The 23,840-nt window shown below is 38.2% G+C and overlaps 1 protein-coding gene across 1 annotated transcript; it reads left to right on the forward strand.

Moving 5' to 3' along the window:
• Positions 1–279: 279 nt before the first annotated feature.
• On the forward strand, positions 280–19,578 carry mdfic (MyoD family inhibitor domain containing). The gene is made up of 5 exons (XM_043237770.1): positions 280–554; positions 815–974; positions 2,851–2,982; positions 12,685–12,963; positions 17,474–19,578. The coding sequence occupies exons 2-5, from the start codon at positions 881–883 to the stop codon at positions 17,722–17,724; spliced, it is 756 nt and encodes a 251-aa protein (XP_043093705.1). The 5' UTR covers positions 280–554; positions 815–880; the 3' UTR covers positions 17,725–19,578.
• The last annotated feature ends 4,262 nt before the right edge of the window (positions 19,579–23,840 follow it).

Below are 23,840 nucleotides of genomic sequence, written 5' to 3' on the forward strand. Positions count from 1 at the left end.
TTATTTGCAATTGTCAAGGCTGGTAGTGAATAAAATAAAAAAGGTAAAATATTCTCATGAAATAAAAATATTATTATTTATAACAACTTTTTAGACGCTTTAGGCTCTCAAGTAGGCTACATTTTGGTGGTAAATGTGAAGTAAAGGCGAAGTCCTCCCTCAGATCTCTACGTAAACAAACCTGCGTGTCTCTTAAGACAAACGCAGTCATTTGACAAACAGTCTCAGTTCACGAACAATTCACAGTCCCGGCTCGAACATCTGAATGCAGCTGGTTGTGATCATCGGAATCCGGATGTGATGAAAATGTTTGAGCTCAAAGTTTCTCCAGCAGCAGCAGCAGCAGCTCGAGCGCGCGGGAGTCTCGCGCGCAAACTCATTATTCAGCGTCTGCTTGACAGGGATTTTTTGCACTATTTTTGGGAGCAACCTGAACGTTTTTACAGAGTTTTTGATCCTAAACAGGCCATTAAGGAAACTTTTTCTAACGGGACTTCGATTCGCCCGAGGAAAGGATGCGAACGAAGGCGTTTGGGAGTTAACATGTTTGAAAGGTAACCAGCAAACTTCGAAACGACTCGTTACATGTTTGCCAAGCAAATAACGTTGACTTGGTGAGTTGCTAAGATGTTTGGGAGCGTGTTCGTGACGCTTTAAGTTTCGTTTGCGGAGACAAAAACCGAAGGCAAACTTTCCACTAACTTTAACGACGTTTCGCCGTATGACGTCACTCCATAAGAAAGATATCGGAGTTGAGTTTGTTTACTGTACTGAACGGCGATTGATGTTACCACGGTTTGTTATTTTCTTACAGGTTTGAGGGCTGAATGCGCGGGGGATTGTTGTTTTTGGGTGCGTTTAGTATCTAAACATCTGGCTCATGTCCTCGGAGACTATTTTACCTCCGGAGGGGCCTGAAGGGCCAAAAAAGCAGCTACAAGAGGAGACGAACTCACTTCTGTCCAAATCAACAGGTGAGAGACGGGATTTTTTTCGTATTTGAGATTCTGATTCATGGGTATATCGTGGGATTTGCTTATTCATTGGGTCGTCTTATTGTATTCAATGTATATTTTGAAGTATGAATGCTAAGTTGTACGTTTGTATCGGTACATGTTTGTGAACTGTACTTTATAACGCTAGTAATAGGGTGGACTATGCAACAGTGTGAGTTTTTGCATTCCAAATATCTGAATATGTCTTTAATATGATGCTAGGACAATCTCCAAACAATTATTGATACGGCTTTAGCGTGCTCGTTATAGGGATTTCAACAGTTAGTCATTTACCTCTGTTTTCCAGCTAATATGTGAAATCATAAGCAAAAGATTTTTGAATTTATAGCGAATATGTATTAAACTGAACTGAATTTATGGCTGCAAATAAATAATGTAGAACACGATTAGCGCAGTTTTATTTTAAAATATTTTATTTTGTATTTTTTTAGGTTTGTATTTAAAAAATAATGTTTCGACAATGGCCGCTGTAATAACATCAGGCAAATTAAATCGTTTGACATTTATTACTAATTATTACTGTTTTATGATTGTTCGTAAAAATTGATTACTTGTCCCGCTTTACCTGGTGTCCAATTCTTGCTGAACCCACAAGTAACTGACTTGCATAAATAGCAACTAGCAAACAGATTCCCCATATGTATGTTGCGCCAGTAGGCATGATAATGTTTTCATTATTTTCCAATAAAGATTGAAGGAGCGCCTTGGTAACTATTAGCAGGAACCACTGCCAATTATAGTTTTTAATTAACTTTCTAGTTGCTTGTGAGATTATCACATGTAAAATAAGCTTGGCCCCCCTCTTCTTCTTTTTTTTTTTCTTATGCACTGAACCGTTAACCATCCTATTTATACCAAGCACCATTATAGCACTGTCAAAAAATGGCAAAGTAGGACAAAGTAAGCAATCACAGGCTCCGGTGACAAATGGATTTTTGTAGGGCCTTCAAAGTCTCTCCGTTAAGACTGGATTTCCCTCCCTGGGGGCTGTGTATGCTTGGAGAATAGAGCAATTTATTTCAAACTGTAATCACTAAATACAGCGATGCATCACAAGGCCGCTGGTACTGTATGTGCATTTGAGGAGTCATGGCTGAAATAAAGGGTTTCCATTCATCAGCCTCAAGCCCAGATGAAGTGATATCAATCTCTGTATCTAGAGCTACTGTATCGTATTGATCTTGTCCCATAATATGCTGTAACGAGGGCTGTAGAATGGAAAAACCCCAAAACGAAACACTTCAGTCTCACCAAAAGTGAAAACACGCTTCTGTTTGCTGAGTCACATGCTTTATTCCCAGCATGCAGCTGAGTGATGGAAAAACACAGGTTTGTGTAACAGGACTGCTTTGACGGTGCTAAATAAACGAGTGGCTGCCTACTGCCACATCGAAGGCCGCCTCAAATAGAACGAATCGGGGAAGCATAGCGCCTCGTTTACTCTATGGACTTCATGCGCAGCGTTTAAAGGTTGCCTATCTTTTTGTATGCCTATCAGGCAGGTTTTGCTCACATCCATTTTCCAATTTAGATGAATGCGCTCTTTATAGCTGTAAAAACCTTGGCAGGTATCGTGTACCCGGGAGCAGAATCGAGAAAATTAGATCCAGAGTTCTGGCCCGGGCCTACCTGATCCGCCCACACGGTTTTGCAACCGTTCACCAAAGGAATCTGTTTTATCTGGCAAATTAGAGCTCGTCTTTCTATTCTTGATACCGAGGCGAGCCAGTATGAACCTCAGCATTGGCCTTTTGCATGCTCGGCTTCCTGGCAGCTGTGAAGTAGAGCATAACTCCTAAAGAAAAATGTCTTCTTTTTTTTTTTTTCCATCCAGATAAATGCAACAGCTGCATTGATCAGTCCTCAGATGCTACAGAAACATCCCAAACTCCGATACCGGGAGATGCCACTTCAGATGGGCAGGATCACATGACCGAGAACCACACCCACGATGGGCTTGTTAGAAGTAAGTGTTAACAAATGTGTGAGTCATGTAATCCAAACATGCTTGACATCCTTGGCCAGACTCCAGTGACACTTGTTTATGCATATTTTTGGTGAATGCTGCTCAAAAGTTTAGTCTTCGCTTGAGTGAGAATGAGTCATAACTTTCACTTTCTACAACTAAAGCAGCGTAACGGATACCATGTCTACAGAAAAACAGTTCCCTTAACATTTTATTGAATCAGAAATATCTAGTTTTGAACTTTTTTTTTTTTTTAATCAGTCAGTGATACATATATGAAACCGATCTGATATAAAGCATTCCTCTTGTTACTAGTCAGTACTCTGCCATAAACTTCAAAGAGTTTGTGATCCAATCTCATTTGGATTATCCACCAACATCAACCTTTGTCAGCATTTTCTACAGTTCTGTGCCACTGAAAACTGAAGCTTACATCTAAAAAAAAAAGGAAAAAAAACACTGATGTGATTTTAAAACTTGTTGCAATGATAATTGATTTAAGTATTTACTGCTTCTCTGATATTATTTGCCTTTGGGGTTAGCTTTGATTTAAAATTATGATAATGAATAATCTATAGTAAGTGCTTTGCTTGGTTCTTTTAGTTGGTGAGATAATGCTATAGGTGCAGAAGCATTCTTGACATTAGTTTGAGTGCAGTGTATGTTGATTAAAAGAAAATGTGCTGAAATTGAACCAGCTTCTTTCTATTGCAGTGAAGTTGTTACTTTCAGTTGTTCTCCTGCCAAAGTCTCAGAAGCCTAGTGAGCAAGGATATCCCATTGTGGTTTGGCCTTGGTTGGCCTGGATCTGGAAACCACGGCTGAGAACTTGAATGTACTGAAACGGGAGCTCTCTTACCTGGTAAAGCGTGGGGTTGCATCATAGGGACTTTTCTTGTTCTGCTCATAGGGGTTTGTGTACTCTAAAAATGTTGAGCTTAATAACATCTTGGAGATTGTTGTTCCTCGTGTAAGATTGAAGCTGGATCAGCTCAGTTGTTGAACTGACTAACTCAAGGCATTGTTTTATGCAAATGAGGTCAGATGGATGTGGAGTGATGGAAAATCTCACTCATCACTGAGACGGTTGGAAATAATTAGGGAAACAAAGATTTGAAACAAAGGATGTGATTGGAAAATTCTCACCACTTGTTTTTGGAGGGGGAAAAGTCCTGACACACCCACTTCCCACAGTCCCATTTTGTGTAAATCTGGTGGACCGTGCTAGAAACCTGTTCTCTGCAAGATGCAAGTTTGACACAAAAATATCCTGTTTCTCATCTATCAACCTTGTTTCCTCTTTTTCTCTCTCTTGTTCTTCCTTTTCCTATCTGTCTCTCCTGCAGTATGCTGACTTTGTCCTAATTTTCTCTCTTGAGATGAATTTGTTCTAGCGATATGCTCACACTTTTAAAGGTTTGAGGTCAGTAAGATTTTTCTTTTTTCAAAAATGAGTAATTGTAATGCTTTTCAGAATGCATTCAGTTGATCAAATGTGACAGTAAAGATATTCCTTTTTTAACTAAATGGTGTTCTTTTGGGCTTTCTATGCATGAAAGAAACCTAAAAAAATGTGTCACCACAGCATTTTTTTTTTTTTTTAACATTGATAATAAGAAGACGAGTGGAGAAAAACGGAACTGTGCCATCACGGGAGTAAACTAAAATATATTTACTTTTTTATTATTATGAAAATTATTATTATTATTATTATAAAATAATTATAAGTGAATATCTGCACAAGGGTCTGTATGTAAGACTGTACAATGTATATGAGGTTGTCTGGCCTTAGTATGGATAGAGAAGGGCTGTAGGGCAGTGCACTAATTGGATTGGGAAGTATGATGTGATATTTCGAACCCAGAGCAGGAAATCGATAGGAAATCAACTTGACTGGCCACTTTACAACACTTTATCTCATTTTACCATATTTCCAATTTAATTTGCTAGCAGAATTCACTAAAGATTAATCACGCTTATTCAGCATTGTCTGTTGACTTGCATGGCCAGAAAGAAATGGATGATGGTTGAACATTCTCGAGCTATCTGTTTCATTTTTAATTGCACACTGATCTGTTAGGCTGCAGTAAAGACAGTACAGTACAATCACACAGAACAAATACATTACACATCCAGATTCTCGCAGAGTGTAGTGTGGGATGTGGCAGCCTCCTAGCTGAAAAGCTTGTTCTGTCCTAAATGAATTTCAAGGGAATGATGTAATGATCAAGAGGTGTTTTAATCACTAAATTATTCAGATGATTGTCAGTCTGTTTTTTTAAACTTATGTCATTCTGTACACAGACAACGCCTCACCGTTATGTCAAGAATTTTGTGATCTCACTCAGCGGTTGCGTTAGGTATTTACCATTGACTTTCATGATTAGGCCTTGCTGTTCATTTTTAAATTCAAACCAACGTTTCTAAAAGAGTACACATGCATTTCACCTGCATTCACTTTTGAAGAGTGCCTTTATTTCGATCATTTTGGGCGGAAAGAGTTGATTGATTCAAGATGCTAATTTTTCAGACCACGTGTTCCTCAGACGCAAGAGCCCATTAGAACAGAGGAGTAATTTTCAAGTGATTACTTAGCCGTGGGTCATGGAATCAAAACTGGAATAAATAGGGTGAAATGCTAGCGCAGGGGTTGATTAAAATGGCCATTGTGATTCTACCTCTGTGCTAATTATTTCCTCATTGTCTTGGTGTAGACATATTTCATATGGAAAAATTCCCAGCGTTTCAATTAGCGTCCTCGCAAGTGCCAAAGCCCTTTTGGAGCTCTGCAGATTTATGTGCGCAAGAATTATTTAAATTGCTTTAGCGAAGAGGTGATGTACACATCTGTGAGCTATAGGTTTAACACGTCATTAGCATTTCTGATTGTTCTCATTGACCATCACCTTTGTGCTATTTCATTCACAGGGTGGGCATTATGGGAAACGGCGCTGGGGTTTGAACTATACGAAGAATAACAGATTGAAAGGTGGTGCCTGTCTGTTAATAAGATGTAGATTTGAGGCCCATGCTTTGATTAACAGTGCACCAATGCATCTTTGAGTGCGTAAATGCAACTTGAACACAACGCTGCCTTTTCCAGCCAGAAAAGCACTTGAAATGAGAGTTGAGCGGGAGGGATTACTGGCCCTCTAACAGGGTTTTGGCTTCAACATTAAGGTTAAACCCCTTTTCTATTACAGTGATCTCTCGTGATGTGCTCCCCTCCTGCCCTGCATGTTTGCAGGTTCACCGCACCTCTGCTAGGTCATTCCGTCAGGCCTCTGATCACTCGGGGGTGACCGGGGAGCCACCGACCGACTCCATTCAGACAGCGTTCCCGCCACAGCTAAAATCGATACGGCCATCTCCCGCTAAAAAGCCTCTCAGAAACAGACGAGCACCTCTGTCCTTTAGCCTGATTCCTGGGCTTAAGGTCTTGATTGGCACCCCGAAGACAGAGTCCAGTGACCCACAGCTGTCACATTAGTGCAGTTAATGCTGAGATTGAAACAGAGCAAATAAAGGAACCTTGTCCATAGATAGATATATATTTTTAATAAACTCTCCTGGCTGGCTTTAGTTGCCCCTGGAGTGTCTCTGTAAGGATCGCTCGGTTTCTGGCTTTGTCCTGTACGGCCTCCAAGAGATGCAGACTGCATCTGGATCCTTACGCAAGTCATTTTTGAGTTGTTGTTTTTTTTTTTTTGTTTTTGTGGATTTGGTGGAATCTTTGAGTCACCGATGTAACTGAAACTGAAAATACACCCCCAGCCTCCACACATCTGTGTTGCTGGAGTTTTTTGTTTGCAGTTGTCGGGAGGGAGGGTGGAGCACTCTTCGACGTATGAAGTTTGGCAGCTCCCTCAGGCTCGGTCTGAGTCACGTCATAATTGATCTTTCGAGAAAATGTGGTAGCTGTGTAAAACGGCTAAATCTGTGCAAGATGTGCATTTAAAACCGCGTTTGTGAAGAACTTCTGCGTTTATGGTATTCTTCCATTCCATGGTGGTGGAAAGGGATAGAAGGGAAGGAGGTGCCGATACCGATTGCGTGAATGTTGTTGAGGGTTTCAAAACAAGGTGAAAGTAGGAAAACTCTGGTTTTGGCCTACTTCAGCAGCAACTACAACAGAAGACCAAGGCGGTATCAGTGTTAACGTCACATGTTCGATTTGATTGTATGAACATGAATGCAGAATGCAAATAATTTTGGGTAATACAGATTAAAATCTTCATTCTACAGGGATTACTTTGAGTAGAAATAGTTTATCTATTTTGGAAATTTTTCTCATTTGCCTCTTTGTGTTCTTTTGCAGTTTGCTAATCCTCTTCAAATATCTTGCATTTTGAGCATACCTCTATGCATTTAAGACAACTCGTGAGGTTAAATGTTTAAAAATGAATCTCTGATTTAAAAAAAAAACCTTTTTAGTTTCTTTTTCTTTTTGTATTGGCTGTGTCTGTGTTTGAACAAACAAGTTCGTTTGGTGTGTGGTGAAATGTGTCCAATCAGAGACCAGATAATCTAAAACCAGCTGAATACAGGACTTCCTTAAGATTACTCAGTCGATTAATATTAATTTGAAAATAGGTTGTGCCGGTTCCACGCTATCATAGGGTTTTCTGGAGGGTTTTAATGATTTTGATGGCTAGCATGCCACATCGTGAAAATACAGATTCGAAGTAGAAGTATAATTGATGAAAAGCTCAAGCCTTACAATCTCTCTCCTTGTCTTTGGAGTTGCTGGCTGCCTTATAAAATGTAATTAAGCAGAACAAGGTCCGAAGGGGTTATTTTTTTCTACTCAATCAGCAGCCAAATTACTAAATTTGAAATTAGTAAATCCCAGACGCCTGGCTCGGCTTGTCATTGTTACAGAGAGATGGAGGGAAAGAATAGGCGAGCGAGAGCGGGACAGACAGTGAATGACTGTGAAAAAGGGTGGCCCTGGAATATTAAACGCCTTCTCAGGTGTCACCTCTCTACGGCAGGTTTCATTCGAACAGCCAAATTTAAATGATTGTCAGAAAGAATTAAAAGTGTGCCGTAGCACAAAAAACGCTGAGTAATAGTGACTACCTATTCATCTTCTGCTAGAAATGAGTATAAAATAAGATGTGAGCTACGGTGTCTCTCAGAAATTAGATATTGTAGGGTGCCAGCAAACCAGAGGAGGTGTCGTAATAGAGTTAAAGTAGTTCTGGCATGTGACATTTGGGGCGGCTTCAGAGAACAGGCAATTACTGTGATCACGACACATTGTAGGCTCAAATAAATGTATTAAAGACACACATTGGACAAAAATATATATATATATAATATATAATACATACAATATGTGTGTTTGTATGTGTGTGCGCGTATATCTTTTTAACACATATATTGTACGTGAGACAATATCAGGAAAGTTCTGAGTCATATGAACACTTTTGTGCAATTTTCACCTTTTCGTTTTACTTTTTTCTTGTTTGTTTTTTTTTGGTAGGTTTAGAATCATTTTATGTACAAAATGGATCAAGCTTGGCAATAGATCACCTAAGTGAAAATTTTAATTCTTTTACTTCTCATGTTAGGAAGTAAGACCTTGCCACAGAGTCGGAAGGTCAAGACATAAACGATTTTTAATATGCTGAAGGGTTTTTTTTTTCAGTCACAGCCCTTTTTAATAATATTCATTCTACTTTCCTTCCCTCCAACCAAATTCCCATGGTTTTGTTTCTATAAATACGGGGACATCATTTCAACTGAGAGCGTATATTGCTTTGGATTGAAAGGTGTAAGCTTGCCATAGGTGTTTGTTAGGAGAAATGCCACCCCGGGCTGTTTTGGGAGATGGTGGAAACTCTCCTGGTAGGTCAGCGCACATTTACAAATTAGCATTTCAATCAGACAGACGGGCCCATGGAGCATTAAACGGTTATTTGTGTTGCATTCATATTATATACACAGAGCTAAACAAATTCTAATACAAAAATCTTAGACTGAAGGATTATTTTTCAATCTTTTTATTAGCATTTTTCAAATAATGATTTTTTTGATGTTAGAGAATTTTTATATTTAATTTAAAATAAAATTTTATTTATTTATAATATTGTCAGTTTAATATAATTGCATATGTAATTATTTCATAATAACTATATGTACAGAATTATTTGAAATACTTTGCCTTTTATCATTTTAAAAATATATTTGTTAAAACCAAAGCTTTAGGCTTTCAGCGGATTCTATAATTTGTTAATAAAACCTGATTAAAACTTGAAGAATTGCATACTAGGCTACAAACCATTTAAGCAGACATTTCCACTAACTTGACCATTTCAACTTCAGATGTTTTTCACCCTCATGCTCTCACTGTCAACCAGTACTTTGTGTTTTTTCACTGGCCAACTCTTTTGTACAGGTAATGATTGTTAGCCATTAGCAGATGATGATAAGAAATGGATGGGGGCTGTTTAGCTGCATGACATGAGTTGACAAGTGAATTAATGTATGTTCCGTTTGATGGGCGTTCTAATGGGGCACAGCAAACAGCTCCACTCTTAGGATGAAATATTAAAAGGCCTCGAGCCGCAAAAAAATAGGGACCTACTTTTCTTTCTTTTTTTTTTCTTCCTGTCTCTCTCTCTTTACCTTTCGGTCTCCATAGAGAGCAGCACAAATGAGAGAACATCCTGCCCCGTCTCACCTCCTTTCCAACATCCCTCCTGCTTGACCGAATTTTCACCGTCTTGTTTATGCCGCTCCACGCTGTTGACGTTCATACATATTCGTTCTTGGGAGGTCCGCCATGCTCTGCTTCCACGTCTTTGGGGTACAATTTCGAATTCTTCCAGCGGAGCTATTTTCTGTGACACCAAGGCAAAGGGGTGTTTATCCACAGTTTTACATAGAGAGCGACGCCACGGTGGCGCGGCGTCTCTCCTGGGCGTCCCGGCTCGCCGTCCCCGCGTGGGGCGTGCGCCGAACGTGCGGTGACAAATGGCAATTATATTTGTGTGTTCTTCATGAATCCATCAAACACTGGCCTTTTAAAAATGCTCCCAGGATATTTGAGGCTGTCAGATCCAGGGGACCAAATTGGGATGCTGCTTAGACAGTCAAGAAGCACTCACCCCCTGTTTGCCTGTGATGTGTTTGACAGAGTGTGTAGAGGAATACCATGTATTATTCAACTACAAATGTACACTCTCAACAGTTGTTGATATGTTGGAAGCAGAGCGGTTAGAAGACCAATTTGGACTGTTTTCTTTCCACCCTTCCCTCCCTTCAGCACCAAAACATGGTGTTTTAATGCGACCTGTCAGCTTGTGTACAATCACCATTTGCAATACAACGCTTGTTTTTTTACGCTTAGTGCAGGGTATTCAATTTTTATCACCTATCATTCCTCGGGTTGAAGGCAACATTTATATTTCATCGAGGGGGAACTTTTCTTTTGGGTTGCATTGGCCTTTGGGCTTTTGTCAGGCCCATGTGATCCTATCAGTGTGCACCAGATGCAACATTCTCTGTTCTGTTGTTCTGGCAACGTGTTGCAAGATGCATGTGCAACGTGTTCCTGACTGGGCTGCTTTTGAGGCGGTTTGGTGAAGCAGAAGGTAATGTAGTGTTGCGATTTAAAGATCAGGTCTGGTTCAAAATGCTGCAAGAGAGGATCCATAAACCATCAGCGTTGTGCCCTAGGGCAGTGCACTTAACACCAGGCCGCTCCGGGTGGACTGTCCTGATGTACAAATATCGGTTAATAAAATATTGCTTTTTAATAACTACCGTTGCTTCGACGTGTTTTTAAAACTTGACTTTCTTTGTAAGTAACGTAGCTCCAATGCATGTAGTGACAATGGAGAGCTGTTTATTAATTTAATTTTTAAAATTAAATTTTATTACAAGGACAGTGCTTTTAAAACAAACCTGATGTTTCCTTGATGTAGTTTTTACTTAAAAATGCTTGATGACAGCTGCTACTGTCATTTTCAAAAAGACCGTGTGTAAGCCCGGACCACAAAACCATAAGTAGCATTGATATATTTGTAGCAATAGCCTAAAAACATTGTATGGGTCAGAAGTATAGATTTTTCTTTATGCCTAAAACATTATAATATTAAGTAAAGGTATTTGCAATTAACATTTTAAATGTTATTAATATTTTATATCAATTATACAAATATTTTTTAATTGATATTTTCTTAGCTTTATTAAATAAAGCTTAAATAATTTTAGTTAGCAATATCACCACTGATTGTCACCTATCTAGTCTTCAGTTTTGGTAACCACTACCTCACACTTCGTATAGTGATTATAAAATTAACAAAAGTCAAGTGAATCATAATTGGACAAATGAAACCTCTTTGTAGCCAATAGCGTATCCCGTTGGTTCCCTCCACGTGTTTGACAGCGTTATCGCTCTTGTTTGCTAGCTGTAGTGCACATGCAGATGGACAGCTGGCTGATGAGGCCGCCATGGCCTGTTTTTAATTGTGTTATTTTACATTCCCCTCAGCGTCTTCCCAGGGTGATATGTTGTTATAAAGAGGTGGGCTGGATTTCTTCTCTTGTTAACAATAATAGCACAGTCAGTGTGGACCTCCCATCAAAAGAAAAAAGTAATTAACAGAAAACTCATTTCACATTCTCTCTGAGAAATTCAGGTGTTGCTGCCTTAAAACACACCAAACGAAATACAAAGATCATTGCATAAAAGCCAGAATAAAGTAAAAAAAAAAAAAAAATTGAATGCAGGAAGATGATGAATAATTCAAAGGAGCCCAATAAACATGATGTGCGTATCCTGAAGGAAAGTACATAAGACACACTAGTGTCACTAGCAGTACTCACTTGACTACTGTTGCATCAGATAGAGCCTCTCAGTTCAGTCTGCGACCTTGTCATCTGTGTCACATGGATGAAGACTATGAAGAGTATTCAGGTTATAGAGCACATAGTGTTAGGACTGGGAATTCAGAACGACTTTTTTTATATAAAAAAAAAAAACAACCATAAACAGTCCAATATTAAAAAAGGATTTAATATTGAAATCAATCTGAAGATGAAGTACTTTCACCCCAAATACTAATTAGTTAGATTTTTTTTGTTTAAATTTGCCATTATCCTAGGTTTTATTTTTTGCTCATTTAATACTCAATAAAATTTTATATGCTTCCATATTTTATATATTTTAAAATGCACAAGTCAGAATATGCATTTTGTTGTTTGAATTTTAATATATTGTTACACTAAATGACAATGTAACATCATTTCAAGCAAAATTTGACATTGTATTTTACAAAAACTTATTTGAAACCCATTAAAGCAGACACTTACTTACATTCAAAGTGCTTTCTATGGACATAATATTGCTTCTTTTATTTTGATGTGGATATCTTAACTTCTTTGACCCACATATAAATCAAATTAAATAAAAATACAATCAAGCACTTTTGTATAGGTAATTGCATGGATTGTAGTTTCCTTTTTCCCCCTTAAATTACTAAACTATATTGATAATTTGCTCCTTAATGAACAGAAATTAAGTGCAATTGGTATGGGAGGGAGCCTTTTATATATATATATATAGAATATATATTTTTATATATATATATATATATATATATATATATATATAAATTTTGGTGAATTTAGCTGTGAAGTCTCACTGGTCCAAACAAATAATTACAAAAAACGTTTTGTCTTTCTGTTTAGCTCAACCTCAGCCTCTGCCCCAGCCAGCAACATCCCTGCAACATGGCATGGACGGAGAGGCTACCAGACAGCAGAACGGCCTGCACACGGTGCTAAGTAACGGCCACGGCACTCCCCGCGGGGTCACACAGCCGCCCTCCGAGTCCAGGAAGCACCCATCGCCTGTCTCGCACCGCGTGCAGAGAAAGCTTCGCTCTAGTCTGTCTGTCAACAGCGACAGCAGCAGAAGGAGCAAAAGCAGCTCGACGGGTTCCCATAAACCCGGCTCAACTCCAGAGGGTATGTGAAATCATACACGCAAACGTACACTCGCGCACAAACTCGTACGTGCTTGCAGATTTCTTATCCTGGCCTTCCCCTACCTTCGTCTAACCGCAACTAATATGTGACTTTTCTGTTCTGTTTCCCTTAAGTGCACTGCTTTATTTCATCTTTCATAACTCCAGCTAGATTGATCTCTTTATTTCCGTGGTGTTGTATTGTCTCGCAAATGGGAAGGAAAAACAGAAGGCCGAGCTGAAAAAAGCAGCTTGCACATTGTCAGGTGTGATGGTAAGGAGAGGGTAGTAATGAAGGAGATCGCTGGTGCATTAGTAATGGTCACCAAGGTGTGACCTTTTAACAAGACTTTGGAGAGCGGGGGGTCTGCCATGTGTCAACCCCACCTCAGCAGGGGCTGACGCTACCTTCTCTCACAGTGTCCTCTCATTAAGACCAGCTATAAGCCTTGCTCCTGTGTACCAGCGAAGCTTTTCTGGCTCATGTATTGCGGTTTCTTTACTGCGTGATGTTCAAATCGTCATTTAAATCAAGCAGCCTTGCACATACTGAGCACTTTAAAATGATCTGTAAAGTACTTCGTATGTTTCTTTTGAGACGACATGGCATTCGGCTGAATTAGAAGCGATAATTTGGTAATAATTATTCGGAATATTTCGAGATTCCACTGTACTGTACCTGTATTAAGCCCAAATATGAGTGTGACCTTCTCCTGCTGATGTGAATTTTTATTTTATATTATGTTTCTTTATCATTATTATTGTATTTTTTTTTTATTTCATTCTTATTGTCATCTATATTTAATTTTTTTTATCAACTTTATTTTAGTCCTTTTTTATTTGGTTTATTAATTTATTTGTTCATTTATTTATAGCCAATCATAATTATATATACATATGTTGGTAGTTGCTTTTGCTACAGTAGTTTTCTTAAGAGAGAACCTTCTTGTACCATATTTATTTTTGTATATTTAAAAATAATTTGACTAATGCTATCTTACATGCAGGTTGAGTCATCAGTTCATTTTTAGATTGATTTATTCATTTTAATTAGTCTTTTCTTTAATGTTAAGATTTATTTGCACAAAAGTAACCTTAGGCACACACACTTATTGGGGACACAAGATACTGTGTGTGTGTGTGTGAACAGGTAGGAAACTATGTGAACATTTTCCAAGACTGGAAAGTTTCGAAAGGATTTATCACTCAGGTGATTCGTGAGTAGGAGCCTACTGCGAGGTGCGCGTAGCAGACGTTATCATCTCCCCACGGATTTAACAGAAAAGTGTATCTTAAAAGGCGTCATAGTTTTCACATCTTAATTGGAGGGGGGGTGGGTGAACAGTTCAATAAGTCTGTCTCATTACGGCTTGTACGCGTGCGTGCGTTATTTGTAGAACTGTGTTTTGAATCAATATGTTCTCTCTCAAGTAGTAATTTCCCCCTGGAAAACAGCAAGCTGTTGTGTTTTAATGTTTACACGGATTACCATAATCTGTTTGCCTGTGAAATTAGCCTCTAAACAGCCTGGGAAGCTGAAGAATAAAGCTTTACAAGATCTCTGCTCAGGGGATTGCGATTCCTCGTGTTCTTGGCTGCCGTCGTCGGCTGCGATAACAGCAACCCCAGCAGAAAATCAACTAATTGAGAGATCTTTTGTTCCGTTGCGGGTGGGTTAGGACCTTGAGTGATGGCGTGTTTGTGATTGTGTTGTGTTGTAAGCACGCAGTCGTCTAAAATCCCTCTGACAAATTCAATTAAGGCTGCGGGATGCACGCAGAAAGCTAGCGTGGTCATTAGCAGTGCATCGTAATGCCATGTTTTCCCATCTTTTCAGCCTCCCCAGCGTATCAGGAGCTCTCTTTCAAAAAGTTTACTACGCTCACTTCTGTATTGACTGCAAATTAACTGCTTTTTTGCTTTATTTTATCCTCCGCTCATTTGGTCTCTAAAGCCGTCATGTACATCCCATGCAGCAGTCAGTCTTTCTTCATTTGTACGTTCCGGCACCGCTCGCCGGCCTGCGACTCTTCCAGCTTGTTTTATGTCACGCTGCCTTTCTTTTTGATGTTAGCCTTTGGAGTTTTCCAGATGTCTCGAACTATTTCCTCCGAGGCGCTGGGGCTGTTTTTGGCCTGGCGGAATCTGGGCATCCTCCGCTCGGGCTGACATTAAACATGAACCCTCTCATTGGGCCGGTGTCGGTTTTGCAGCTGAGATAAGGCAGCCCGTCTCCTGTGTACATTACACAGACTCTCATTCCTTAAGATTCACACTAATCGCTGCTGATAAATTATACATCCAAGGGAATTCATTATGTACTGTAGCTTTTAAATCCGTTTCTAGAAAGAAATTGTTAGTTAAAAAAAAAAAGGACACGGAAAATAGAGCGAAAAGAATCGATGTGGACACGTGTAATTTTTCATACTTGTTTAATAGGATGGTGCAGGGTTATTATAGTTAACTAAAACTAAGAACCATTAAAATTTTTTTTCATTACTTAATATATCAAATAAAAACCTTTTAACGATTTTATTTCAGTTAGTTGCCAAACAAACTAACTTGCGTCTCACTTTCGTTTAGTGTTACATAATGCACTTAAATAACTAAAATAAAGCAATAAGAGCTATAGACAAAAACGGAACAAAATTGCTTTAATAGTAAAAATTGGTATCAAGGATACTAAAATAAAATTGGCATAGCACAAATCAAATCGTTGTGAAATGAATCACTAATCAAATACCAAGCATGCCATTTTTGATTAACATGTAGCGTACGTAAGCGTTTTATTTGTAAACCATAGACGTTTCTGTCGTAAAGTCAGCATGGACGAAATCTAAAAGTACGGCTGTTTGACCTTTCAGAAAGCTGGTGTTTTAAGCCTTTGGTGGGCCTGCATGCAAACTTGTTTCATGTTCAAACACTGTCCAGGCTGCACAGCACCACCGCTGGTCAGCTCTACCGCCTACAAAAAAAATCACTTTGATCAAACAAACATGAACATCCAGTGGTCTTCAGGCCTCGTCCTTGCTCTCTCTCTTCCCCCTCCTCACCAAAGCCCAATCAAACCCAGCGATCTCTCTGACAGCTCACCACGGACTGATGAAAGCCATGCAAATTCACATTTTAGGCTGATAACGATACACACCACATCACTGTGATTTCTCCAATGCACCGCGGTTTGGGTTCTACAGTTGATTAGAGGTCCAAGCGGCACGTCCGGGCTGGTAGGGGTTCACTGTTATTCTCTACGGCACTGTTTATGCGGATGCGCAATGTGTGCATCTTGCTGCTTATTGAAGCTGTAATCTTAGTTTAAGTGAAAGATGTTCTCTTTTCACATTGCCGTTTTGTTGTAGTAAGGTTTCTGTAATTCACTTTAACCACACTACAGTCTGAAGTAAATCAGTATTTATGAATATTTAAGGCTTCAGCCATTTGATAAGTTATCTACATTAATAATAATTATGCAAAAAAAAATGCTATTACATTTCACAATTAAGTACAAAGGAATGGCAAGTAACACATTGATTTAAATGTAAACATTTAAAAAAATTTCACTTCTTTAAAAAAAAAAAAAGTGCAATTATTTACAACTTAAAAATATATATATTTTTTTCTTTAAAGTGTACCATAACTTGTTGATTTATTGTTGTTTTTACAGACAAACAGTATACTTTGGTTATGCTAAAATTATTTAATAAATAATTATTTTAAGTATCCCAACAGAGTGTTGGCAAGTTCTCTGACAAAACCCTTTTTACATATACAAACAGTTAATTTTGTAGTGCAAACATTTATTTTTGTTTGTTTGTTTATTTAATATTCCAACAGAATATTCATTAGCAAGCTACTTAGCTGTTTGGTTACTCTATGTAAATTTATTATTTATTTTATTATTTTTTTACACAATTTCCTAAAAGAGGGTGCTCCTGCAAAGCTGTGTGTCCATGTCATCTTAAACAACAGCACTTTAGCATTGTATGTGGTGTCCCCGCGAGAGGAAGGTTAAATGTTAATCAGAGATGAAAGAAACGACAGCATTAACGCGCCAATTTGCTGGCGAAAATGTTGGACGCTGTTAATCAGCTTTACGTGACCAACCCTGTGCTTTTGCATGATAATAACCCCATTATTCACAAAGCTACTAATCAACCCAAAAGTGGAATTTGTTCCTTTTGAATTTCTCTGATTCCTTTTTTGCTCTCACCGCTGCTAAACCGCCATCTTCACCTCCTGCACACACACACACACACACGAACATTTGAAAGCTTTTTTTGTTACCCCATATTATAAAAAAACTGAAATAAAACTTTGAAATTTATATTTAGCTTGTACACGATTTAATATTAAGGCTAATATTTGTTCCATTTGATTCTAACTTTTATTTTTGTAGTTTTTGCACCACTGGCAACACCAATCAGCATAGCAAAAATGAAAAAAAAAAAGTTATTTGTATGTTCATTCGATGTTTTTGTTCTGTTCTGCCCACTGTAATATTCTGAGAGCAGACTGCTGTGTCCATTGCATCCTGGCCTGCCTGTTTTGTGAATTTCTCACCCTGTGCAATATGGTGGTGGCTCAGGCCTCCTGCGGCACCTGCACGTCAGAAGCCTGTTGCTGCTGCTGCTGCGCAGATGACCTGGGAGACGACTGCAACTGCCCCTGTGACATGGACTGTGGCATTATGGATGCGTGCTGTGAGTCCTCGGACTGCCTGGAGATCTGCATGGAGTGCTGTGGGATCTGTTTCCCAACATAAAAGCCCTGATACATGCAGGCCACAGCCAGGACAGATGTTGAGCTAGAGAGTGTGTGTGTGTGTGTGTGTGTGTGAATGAGAGCTAGGGAGTGTGTTCTTCTGTTCCTGAGCTCAAGACGACCATAAAGGTCAACAGAAAGGACTAAAATACATTACATGCTTCACGTATTCTCGTAGACTAAAAGTGCATAAAGACATAGATATTCAGCGCTTTATATTAAATGCTTTAATGTACCAGAGCTTGTTCTATTTACTGTTTTTTACATCTCTTTGCAGAGGTTTTTGACATTTATTCTTTTGTTTTTAAAGACACTTCACACTTTATAATTTTAAAAACTTGCAGATGTTGAAATTAAAACGGTAGACGTCACACAACTTGAGGTCGCTCTGCACATCACTGTAATTTGAGTGGAAACGCGGCGCTTTCACACTGTCAGAGGTCAAGCCTTTGTGGGTGTTAAGTGGGATTCTTATTTTGAACTGTTTCTGAAAAACAGAGAGGGCTGTTTAAATGATACTAATTTTGTAAGTCTTTATTTAAACTGCGTCTACTGTAGCTCATTTAATTAAATATCCCTAAGTTCTTGAAACGACATTAGCAGTTAGCTTGCTGGTGCTTTAAAGACACACAGATGAACTGGATACAGAGAATAGTGTAGAATGCAGATGCCGAAATCCACTTTATACAAGTTTTTTCGTAGCTCTATAAGTTGCGTGTAAACTTGACTTTTTGTTTTCTTTATTAAGCCTCTGCTAAGGATACACTATAGCTACACTAAGCACCTTTTTGCTTTAGTACTTAAGTGAACGCTAAATACACTATTGCAAAGTGTTATTTTCCTTGACTGTTAAATCATACATGTAGTTCAGATTGCATTGCCTAAGGCCTTCTTGTGAATTGTACAAAGCTGGCATTTGTCGGCATTATGTAAGCTAATGTTAGCATCATAACGTTAACACAGTTGGTTTTTTGTTCATAGTGCGCAATGCCTTCGGTACGCCGTGCGTTTGTGATTCGTCTGACTCATCTCGTCAAAACTGCTTAGGACATATTTGCCAAACTGCACTTCAGAAAATAGTGTGACTCAACTGACCTGAAACATTCAACTGAACCCGGTTCAAAACAAACAACTTTACCTCTACAGACTTTACCTCTCCAGAATCAGACTAGTTCTTGTGCGTCTTTTGATGAGACCCACTTAAAAAAACAAAAACTCTCTTACACTGAAAATATGCAAAAGTATAGTTGATTTAGGATGCTATAAGTTTGTTGTTACTGTAAAGGCTTTTCAAATGAAAGAAATGCATTTTAATGGTAAGCAAACTAATTCATTTCGTGAGGTTTTCATTTCCAAATGAATATATATATATATTAAGGAGAACTTTAAAATGCACATAAATATATACGTTGACAAATAAATTGATGTAAAATCTCCTTGCTCAGAGCAAAACAACTATTTAATTAAAAAACGATTAAAATATAAATTAAATTAAAATAGACAGTTATTTAAATTTAATTGCGACACAAACGTGTCTTCCAATTCTCGTCTGTAGCTAATTGCAATTTCAGACGACCAGACAAAAATGTAATATGTCTATTAAAAAAACAACAATTATTCTTTCCACATAAAAATTCAGGTGCCATAATTATGAAACTTATTTTTTTCAAGAATGTGAATAGAGCTTAGCATTTTCTGTATTCATACTGTATTCAGCCCATTTTGATGTTTCTGTGTTTTTCCTTTTTGTCCTCAATTCATTTTTTGATGTTTTCAGTACAGTATGTACCAAGGGTTGTTTTGTTAATGAACCGTCAACATTGCAATTTTCAAAAAAATAAAATGTTAAACTGGACTCTAAGATGTCTGTACCTGCTTGTGATGCAGAATTGTGATTATTAACTGAAAATCGTCTACACGGTTATTCTCAAGAAGCTGCCCGTGGTTTGAATGTTTATCAGGTGCATGTCATGCTTCAGTGCAGCTGGGCTGTTTTCCATCGCATTCAGGCATGCGGTAATTGACTCACCTGCACAAGGTTCAGAGATGGATATAATGCGTATCGTTAGCATCATAGTGAGTGTATCAAATTGTAATGTCTCCAGAGAGATTTTAAAGCTGTATGATAGATTCGGGACGGTACGTCATGCTAAATTAAAGGTGAGAGGAGTTGTATTAAATTGTCTGAGGTGTTTTAGAAGGTGGTTGATTATGCTTCTAAAAGTCATGCCCCTTTGTCGGTTAACAGTGTTTTTCTCTTTGTCCATTACATGCTATAATAAACATACAATAACATCTTTTGCAATGCATAATGCGCATATTTTGATTTGACACCTTTTTTGGTTCATTTTGAAGTTTTAGTGAAACAACGAATAATTGTTAAAATAAGTAGTTGCGAAAACTTGAATACATTTTCAGCAAATTTTGGGGGGACTATTCTTTTTATTAAAAAATGTTGATTATTGCCCATTTGCTATGATTTGACTTGTTTATATATTTAGATTTATATATAGACACATATGGAAAATTGTATTATTTTATATTTATTACGTTAATGCCTCCTTACTGAATAAAAGTTTTAATTTCTTACAAAAAAACATCTTAATGACCCTAAATGTCTGAACAGTAGTTATATATTCAACGTTTTATTAAATTGGCCATTAGCCACCTTGGTTTCTACTGACAAAAATCTGCCTTTTTATAAAACTTGTTCACTGAAGAAATAGTAATTGTACCTCTACATGAGAAACTCGTCCATCTGCATTGCATAAGCAGAAACCAGAGCCTTTCCCACTGGCTGGTGGTCTTCCCTGACCTTCGACAAACCTTTGTCCCTGTTAACCTCTCAATTAACCTCAACACCACCCCACCTGTGCTGCCTTCTGTTCCCATCAACAACCTGCTGCCGCCCCCTCACTTCCTTCTGTCATTTTCTGCCCAGATACCGCCTGCCAGAAAATTACCATCTTATTTCACTAATGGCATTGCTGAAAATATTGGAAGTCGTCTCTAATCACATGGGAGAGTTTTTTTTTTTTTGTTCTTTTTCCTCCATATTCTTCCACTTTTTTTCTTGTTCTGAAAGAGGGGGAGTTGAGAAGTCCAGGTAAGTGTGCAGTGACCTTTTCACAAAGTCATCCACCTCTTCTCCTTTTAATCAAACCCCCTCTGTTCCTCTCTGTGCCACCGCTTGTAATGTCACAATTAAGGTGGCTCTATTGTTTCTGTTTTCAGGCTGAAGAGATGTAGCGCTCCTTGGTACCAGGGTCATTTCTCTTACAATATTAAATAAGCCATTAGAGACCCGTGGCCACTATCCCCACCCCGGATGGCGGAAATGAATATCTGCCGTTGCCCAGCACCTTTTGTAGTACTCTAAAATTGCATATTCAGAGTTGTAGTTGCGCTGTTCTTGCATCATAAGAGGACATGCAAATATGCAGTTTGATTTGTGCAAGCGTATAGTATGATATTGAATGATAAAGAGCTTAAAGATGATAACTACTGGCCTTTGGCCTTTAGCTAACCCAACATTATGCTGCTTTAGTGAGAAGGACTGTACAGCCAAAGCTTCATTCTTGTGAAATATGGACACGTGCAGAGATATGTTGCCTTCAAAGGTTATACTTTCTGTACAGTTAAATTCTTAAGGCACTTTGTGAACTGCAAATTAAACCACTTTATCTATTAACAGAAGCATTTACCTATTGGTTAATTATATAATATCTCTTGCACTTAAAACCTGTGTTTTATATTATGGCCATATCTTGGTTTTGTTCTTTTTTGAACTGATTGGTCATAGGCCTCATTGATCTAAGCCTGTGCACCTCATTTTTTTTGAGCGGGAGATACAACAACAACCTTTTGGCAGTATTCACAAAAGAACAGTGATCAGGTCAGTGATCAACGAAACCTACAACCAACCTGTACTAATTGAAAGAATGCTGTTGAATTGATCAGTTCTGTAAGACTGAATCAAATATTTGCTAGTAGGCTGTCAAATTTTTAATGGGAATACATGGGATTTTTTGTATTTTGTTTCGGAAGTTGTTACACCTTGTATGAGCATGGTCTGTTGGTGTTAGTCCAGTGTAATAACATTGGCAATAATTAGAATATTTGGGAAAACAAAACTCCTGTCCTAGTCAAAATGACAACAACCCAACCCAACATTTTGTATTAAATTGATTCAATCATACTTACTAGATATTATTTGAATAAAATTAGTGTTCAGTAACTGTTAAGTTAATATAAAAACGATGCCTTGTGAACCCAACCCATCCCTTGTCTTGAAGTCAAGCACTTCTGTTCATTGCCAGATGCATAATTTACCATCCTGCCCTTTTTAAACATCAGAGTCAATGAGGCTTTTGAGTGGACAGTCTTTCAGATAGTAGAGTTTGAAAGGTAGATCTGTCAGTCAGGTAAGCAAAGGCAAGACGTGGAGGACATGGAAGGGGGAAAAATAGAGTTCAAGAAATGTCACTCTCAATTAATCTCCTCCGGTCCTGTCCCCATTAAAACCCTCACACATGGGGGATGCTTTACAATGCTAATGGCCTCATTACCTAGCCAACCTAATTGACTGTGACAAGAGCTGGGGATGTTTTGCATTCACTATATTTGTTTTCTTGTAATTTCATAATTCAGATTCGCTGATTTTAAGTAACTCTTTGCTGAAATACAGCTGTGAAGCGACAATAAATGGTGAGAAACTTCTATATAGTAGAGGACGCTTTATTTTTAATTCTTTTGTGTGTTATTTTCAGGAACGAGAAAAATACCTATGACAATCACCTCGCAACAAACAGCTCGTGCGTTTATCTTCCTTTTCGGCATTTTATTCTTAAAAATAGACAAAGCGAATGAAATGTAAATGATTTGCAGGTTTGTATTTTGTATTTCAGCTCTGGCTCATTGTACTCACACCTTAAATATTTAAAGACCCCCTCCATAAAACCTTTGCTGCTTTACAAGGGCACCGCATGCTGTTTAATCTCTCTTTACCTGCAGGCGAAGCAACAGCAATGTAACGACAGCAAGCGGTAGTTAGCAAGATCAGGAAAACAAGCCCACAGCCACAGACGGGGCACAGAACGGTTCAAAGTTTCTACTGCTCGTCTTTTTGAAGTCGAGCACTGACAACACCGGCTTTGGGTTTAAAATGAAAGAGGCACATTGAAGACGTATTTTGAACATATGTCTCAAGTTTTCATATGCATTTTCCCAACTTTTTCAACTGCTTATCAAGAGCTGCGAAGGCTTGTCTAACCTATTAACAAGACATTAAAGTTTTGCACCTTCGGATTTTTTTTTTTTCTGTGCCCCATGAACGCATTGAACCATGGGAGAGCCAAATTGAATTGGACGTGAGGTTCGGAAATGCCTGTTTATTTGCTTGTTCGCAGTCCTTGAGCTATAAATTGGATGTCACCTTTGCTACTTGTCATTCTTTGATATGGATGTGTTGTGGGTACCAAAGCAGGGGGGTTAATTGTTTGCTCTTAACATCACTTAAATGAAAGGCCTCAATAGCCTGTAGTCATTCTCAATGATTGGCAGTTTTGTTTGTCGTGATGCTTCGAGCTTTTGCATCGCGGTCCACACGCGCTGGATTTGACAGTAATTATATAAAGAAAAAAACACGGTATCAGTTTTCTTCTGGCCTTTAAATATGCATTTGAACGTGCAGCACATTTAGCTATTTATGGTTTTGTCAATCAGCAGCGGAATGCACGGTTTATGAAAGATAAACAGTTTAATCGCTTTGTTTTTTCTGTCTTGATATCTTGTGGTGAAGTCAGTGGCATGTCAAATCTGGCTAGCATATTTACTCAAGTCTGTCAGTGTGCAGATCCGATGCTGTCTTTACACTGACATCAAAACATTATGATAGTGTGCTAGTACGAATATCACAAAACCCATATTTTTTTACCCTCGAATCAACTGAAAAAATTAATTATTTTATTTAATTATTTCTTCATTAAAGAAAATGGAGCCTGCTTTAGGATCACTAAGATATCTATCAGTATGATTTTTACATGGACATTTATTTACATGACAACCTTCTTTAATTACTAAATGAATAAATAAAAATGAATAAATAAAAATTATTTA

This window comes from Puntigrus tetrazona, chromosome 4 (assembly GCF_018831695.1).
Source record: "Puntigrus tetrazona isolate hp1 chromosome 4, ASM1883169v1, whole genome shotgun sequence".
Lineage (NCBI taxonomy): Eukaryota > Metazoa > Chordata > Actinopteri > Cypriniformes > Cyprinidae > Puntigrus > Puntigrus tetrazona.